Source organism: Triticum dicoccoides, chromosome 3A (genome assembly GCF_002162155.2).
Source record: "Triticum dicoccoides isolate Atlit2015 ecotype Zavitan chromosome 3A, WEW_v2.0, whole genome shotgun sequence".
In the NCBI taxonomy this organism is placed as follows: Eukaryota; Viridiplantae; Streptophyta; class Magnoliopsida; order Poales; family Poaceae; genus Triticum; species Triticum dicoccoides.
In genome coordinates, this window is record NC_041384.1 from 755,248,803 (window position 1) to 755,254,305 (window position 5,503).

Below are 5,503 nucleotides of genomic sequence, written 5' to 3' on the forward strand. Positions count from 1 at the left end.
GCGACTGCATGCATGACCGTGTTGGAGATCAGGCCTCTAGAGCCATGCCCTTTCTGATCCTGCACCAGGAGAAAAGCGATAAGGTTTTTTTTTTCGACCGTCTTCGCACGATTGTTCAATTCCGTCTGCGTGAACTGCAACTTCTTCGACGACTTTGACTACTTCCTCGATTATGCCATGGGTGACAACAGTGGTGCCACGAAGAAGGTTGTTGCAGCCGTCACGGCCCTGACCTTCCCGACTGGAAGGTATGATATGTGCATCCTTCAACTGGTTCATGCATGTGCACTACTTGTATATCCTAGTTTCACACGCTCTATGTCTAGTACGCAATAGTTTTTTTGAAACGGAATCTAGTACGCAATAGTATGTATAGCTTAAAGTGTGTCATTGATCTTGCAAGTATTTTTTGTCGTGTTTTTCGTCAGGATTAAAATAATCAAGAAAATGATAATATATCCAACAGTATCCTCGCTGTTTCTCCACTTTCCATGACAAAGGTGCATGCATGAGAAACTATCTTGTGCCGTGACTGAGCCTGAACTCGAATGGAACTTAACAAAAATGCAGTGGGGCCCTTTCAAGGAGTAGAGATGGCACTGTGGCCTTGTACAGCCTCCACGACAAATAATGCATGAGAAACTATTACTATGTGTATGTGTTGTGCTCCATAATTCATTAAAATTTTAGTTAAAACCTTCGCAAGCAACATAAGGAAAAAGAAAAAAATTTAAATGCGCATCCAGGGAATCGAACCCTGGTCAGTACCGTGGGAGGGTACTATGATACCACTACACCAGATGCGCTGCTCTGTCTTTGCTGAACAGGGTATATTTGTTATAGTTTCAGGTGAGCAATACAATATGAGACATATTTTTTTTTTTGAGCATTACAATATGAGACATAGGAAGGTACGAACTTGACTCAGCTTTGTTTATACCTGTCTGTAAATTTTAATGAAAAGGTGTACTCTGGAAATAAAAAAAATCCTAGTGTCCTAGAACAAAGGTAACTTTTTTTAAGTATCATTTCTCTTAAGAAGCTACATAACTTGACTTTGCCTTTTCTTCATGAAAACCATACATGATACATGTACATAGATTCAGATTTTGACATCAAGAAAATCAAAGTTTCACTTCGGGCGCGTGGGGCTTTAGTTGATAGCTCGCATCAGGGCTTATCCATATAGATGCATACATGAGAAACTTGCACTACCGGATCGCATTGAGAGTAACAAACCTAACTACTCCATATCGCACGCAATTCTGAGGCATCCAGAGCATCTTGTGCTTCAACACCTGAAGCAGGGCACCTCCACCAAGAAAACTTGTGCTGTGTACTACAAAAATTCTCCATTCGAATTTGTATAAGAAACAAAAACAGCGCAAGACCGGTGAATGCAAGACACTAGGTTGCTGTTATCCTTATTCACCACCTTCAGCATTAAGAAAGCAGCAATGCAAGCTTGCAGCAGCCCTCGCTTTTGGCAGGCAATAATGTTCACCAATCAAAACGATTAGCAACAGAGTCAAACAGTATCAAAAGGGTGCACAGCCTGTTAAGTACAATCTTAGAGTTTACATTATATTTTCCTAATACGCCAGCCATGATGAATTGCTTCCTAAAGTGGCCAATGCGCATCCAGGGTTACAATCTTCTGAACAAGGTACCAGCACCCACAAGCTTCAGTACCAGAGATATCAGGTAATTTGTCCCGACAATGAACGCCGACTGACAAGAACAAAAAGCCCAAATCAAGGGCGTGGGTAGCTAGGGGGGTCCCATGGTCCAGCCCCCGTACCGTGGCGCCTGTCTGTGTAGGTATTATAGCCGCTGTCGTACATGCCTTGCAGGCCCATCCCAGGAGGTGGTCCGTAAGCTCCATAGCCGCTGACCCCTAAAAGTGTGTATTAAACATACCGGTTAGCCACAACTGATTTTCAGTGACTTGGATGCAAGTGAGGGAATGAAACCTACTAGGTGGTGGTGCCCTTCTCTTCTCAATTTCAGCCCTAAGCTTCTCAGACTCCTGAGCCATACTCACAAGATCCTTCTCCACTGCCTGCACCTGTGCCATCAGCTCTGGCTTTGCATTCTTCTCATAATCAAGAGCCGCCCTGCAGTGATCTTAATAGTTAGCTGCTACTCCACTAAAATAAAATAAAAGGGGGGGAATTCATCGAAATACTAAAATAAATTCCTCGTGGGGCCACCAACTTAGACTCAACATGCTGTGTCTACTGTAGCAGAAACATAAACCAGGATGGTTCAATACCTAGCACGAATTAGTTCCTGCCGCAGATCATCACGTTCAGCTATCATGGCAGGTATGCGCTGGTTTTCAGAGCTCTGTTGCTCAAGCTCCTTTGTCAGACCCTGCACCTTTGCGTTGAGCTCTTGCCTCAAAGACTCTAGCGAGCCTGCTTCAGATCGTAGCTGAAGGGCATCCTGCCTAAGGGGTTCTAAAGAGCGTAGCTCAGCTTCCAGCTTCAGATTCCTCTGAGTCAGCTCCCTCGATTCAAGTTCTTTCTCAGCACGGAGCTTAGGTATAACCTGACTTGAGGAATGGAGATCTTCTTTCAAACGAGACATTGTTTGCCTGAGTCCAACAATTTCATCCACCAGATGTTGGTTGTCGTCACGGATTCTGCGGAGCTCACCACGGCGGCTAGACAGCTCTCCCTCGAAGCGCCGTGGTGAGACAGACCTTTCTCGTGCAAGACGAGGAGGAGGGCCATCACGAAACACTCGTGGTTCCTCATAGTACTCGCGACCTATGCGCTGTCTCCCTGCCATTTATAGCCCTGTAAAGAATAACCAGAATGTTAGACAAGAGAATAAGAGCTCAAGCGCCAGAACTGATTTTTAAAACCACATAAGTGGCTGGTTTACTGTTTGGTTTGTTTAGTGAAACATGACGTATTCCACTATGTATTTGTCCAATGATTTCGTTTTCTGATGTTATTACTTAAAAAAGAACATCCGACACACAAGTGTGTTGCCATAAATGAAACAACTTACACACAGTCCCTCAGTCGCCTGTCTCAATTTCAAACTGTGAATGGTTGTCAACTTGGCACTAAGAATGCCGCTAATTGATATTTTAACATTTCGGCACAAGCCTGGCAAATCCGAGAAGTGTTGGCCGTTGGATATTCTCTTCACTATATCAGGTGTTGCCACATGTACGTACTATCTAGAATATTCCACGCTTTGTCTTAAGCACAATACATAATATGCACAAACCTCAGAAAAGACACTTCTCCTTTGTTCTAGAATCCGGTACTTTAATTATCCAACATTTTCTCCTCTTAAAGAATCGAGTTTTGTTTTCAGTTTAATATTTAATGCAAAGTATGCACAAGACACATACACTTCTCATTTATTCAAGACTCTTCCATACCTTAGTTCTCCTATGTTTTCCTTCCAAAAGAATTAGCATTATTTTTACTTTCTGATTTTTGATTTGGTCCACGCAATGGTAGAATCTCCTGAAGTACATTCACTTTTGCAGATGGAGTACATAGGTATTTTTATATATTTCAAATGTCTTTTTCTTGTTAAACAAACCGGAATGTTAGACAAGAGAATACAAACTCAAGCGCAGAAATGATTTTTAGAACCACGTAAGTGGTTGGTTTCCCCTTCGATAAACTACTTGTCTCATTGGGAAAACCCTCTTATGGAGAACTAGATTCCATATTGGAGTTGACTTGGCTAAATTAGCGATTTTATCGATCTGCTGCGGCTTTTCAAATCCACTCTAACCGATCTATGTTAATTATGGAATACCGCCTACCCTTAGAAAATAATATTGTCCTTGTACTTGCTCTCTCATTCCTGGGAGTCCTTTAAGGGTACCAGGTCTTGAAACCCCTCCATTTTAGGTCGAGCTCAGGAAAGAATTTATGGAAGTCATATCTGCGAGATAAGCCTCTGACAGCTCCATATTGATTTTTTCCAAGTTTTCTTTCAGAAGAAGTGGGACCATTTTGCATTGAAACTTGGTATGGTTTGTTTGGTGAAACTTAACATATTCCACTACGTATTTGTCCTTAACTAAGAAGCACCTATACGGGGATACAGACACAGTTATACAAGTACAGGGACACGAGGTACGGCAATTTTAAAAAACAACCATTCGGGGATACAGCAGGATATACAAGTATTGAGAAAAATAAACAGCATATAGTAAAGATATGGTAATAAATTTTAGATGAAAGATTGTTTAGTTGCTGCGGGACATATGTTGCCTCATTTTTAGATGCAAGTTTAGTTAGTACAGGACCCTCCACTCAGAGCCCACATAAGGCCCAATTCCAGAAAACCCTACCTACACAAGTCAGCACCTCCAGCCATTCCCCATCCCGTGCCCCTCTTTCCTCCAGCCACCTAAGAATTGTAGAGAGGAGATGAGACGACCGCTCCGCCACCTGTACCTTCTTGCTCATCGGCGGCTAACCTTCCAATCCACCCAAATCTTCTTCCTTGCCAGCGGCTGCAGTCTCCACCGTCCTCCCTGCCCGGAGCTTTTTCCTCGTCGGCGGCCGTCTTGCCTTCTACCTTTCTGCCTGGATCTTCTTCCTTGCTAGCAACCATTGTGGTTGCCTGCTCGAGCATGGTAGCCGAGAGCTAGGCAGTGGTGTGGTCGCTGGAGGCTGGCTCCCGAGTGCCCACCATACTGCGACATATCCCAATTTGTTTCTCTTTTTTTTATTGAGAGAAGATGGGATACTGCAGGATACGCGTATCCCGGCGTATCCATGCATGTCCCCGTGCCCCCCATACTAGGAAACCAATATGGCAGTTTCTGCCATATCCATGCTTTGTAGGTCCTTAATTATTTGGTTTCCTGATTATTATTTTTCAAAAAATAACATCCGACACACCAGTGCATTGCCATAAATGGAACAACTGACACACAGAGTAAGTGCCTGTCTCGATTTCAAATTGTTAATGGTTATCGACTTGGTAGTAAGATTGGCATTAACTGCATTGACATTTTTAATGTGTCTGCACAAGACAGATACCGCTCGCTTCTGAAGAATGCATAACTAGCGGACATTTAAGGAAACTTAACCTCCACCTCATCCAACCTCTGAAGACAGCAACGATTACTTCTTCTGAGCTTAGTGATCACTAGAAACAGGCTTATGGATTGCAGCGGAAATAAGCTACAACGGGGGATAGCTCCGAGGAGTTGTTTTTCATATTCTTTTCGTCTTACTGAATTTGGAGCTTCTTTTCCGTGCTAACTAGTGTACAGTCTACAATGTTCCTGAACTTAAATCACATTCGTCTGTTAGATAATTTCGTTTTTTCCACTGTTCAACCACAGAAATAAGAAATAATAACTAAATTCTGAGCAAAGCAGATCATCAATTGTTTCCTGTTTTGAGATAAACAACATGGCAGACAGCATCAGTGGCTCGGCGACATCCCGGCATCGACGACATCTCAAAATCACACGCAGCAGAACAGCTCTGCATCGACGAAAACTGAA

General features: G+C 43.0%; 1 protein-coding gene and 1 non-coding gene across 2 annotated transcripts in view; both read right to left on the minus strand.

The window, feature by feature from the left end:
- Positions 1 to 735: 735 nt before the first annotated feature.
- Positions 736 to 806, minus strand: TRNAG-CCC. Its single transcript has one exon. It is a non-coding gene; the product is annotated as a tRNA-Gly (tRNA).
- Positions 807 to 1,460: 654 nt separating this feature from the next.
- The window catches only part of LOC119270739 (protein FLX-like 3), a 4,515-nt gene continuing 472 nt past the window's right edge, over positions 1,461 to 5,503 (minus strand). Inside the window, exons 2-4 of the mRNA XM_037552792.1 lie at positions 2,276 to 2,804; positions 1,978 to 2,117; positions 1,461 to 1,897 (exon numbers count right to left, since the gene is read on the minus strand). Coding sequence (XP_037408689.1) covers positions 1,755 to 1,897; positions 1,978 to 2,117; positions 2,276 to 2,796 — 804 coding nt within the window. The 5' untranslated portion in view covers positions 2,797 to 2,804 and the 3' untranslated portion in view covers positions 1,461 to 1,754. The remainder of the gene's footprint in view (positions 1,898 to 1,977; positions 2,118 to 2,275; positions 2,805 to 5,503) is intronic.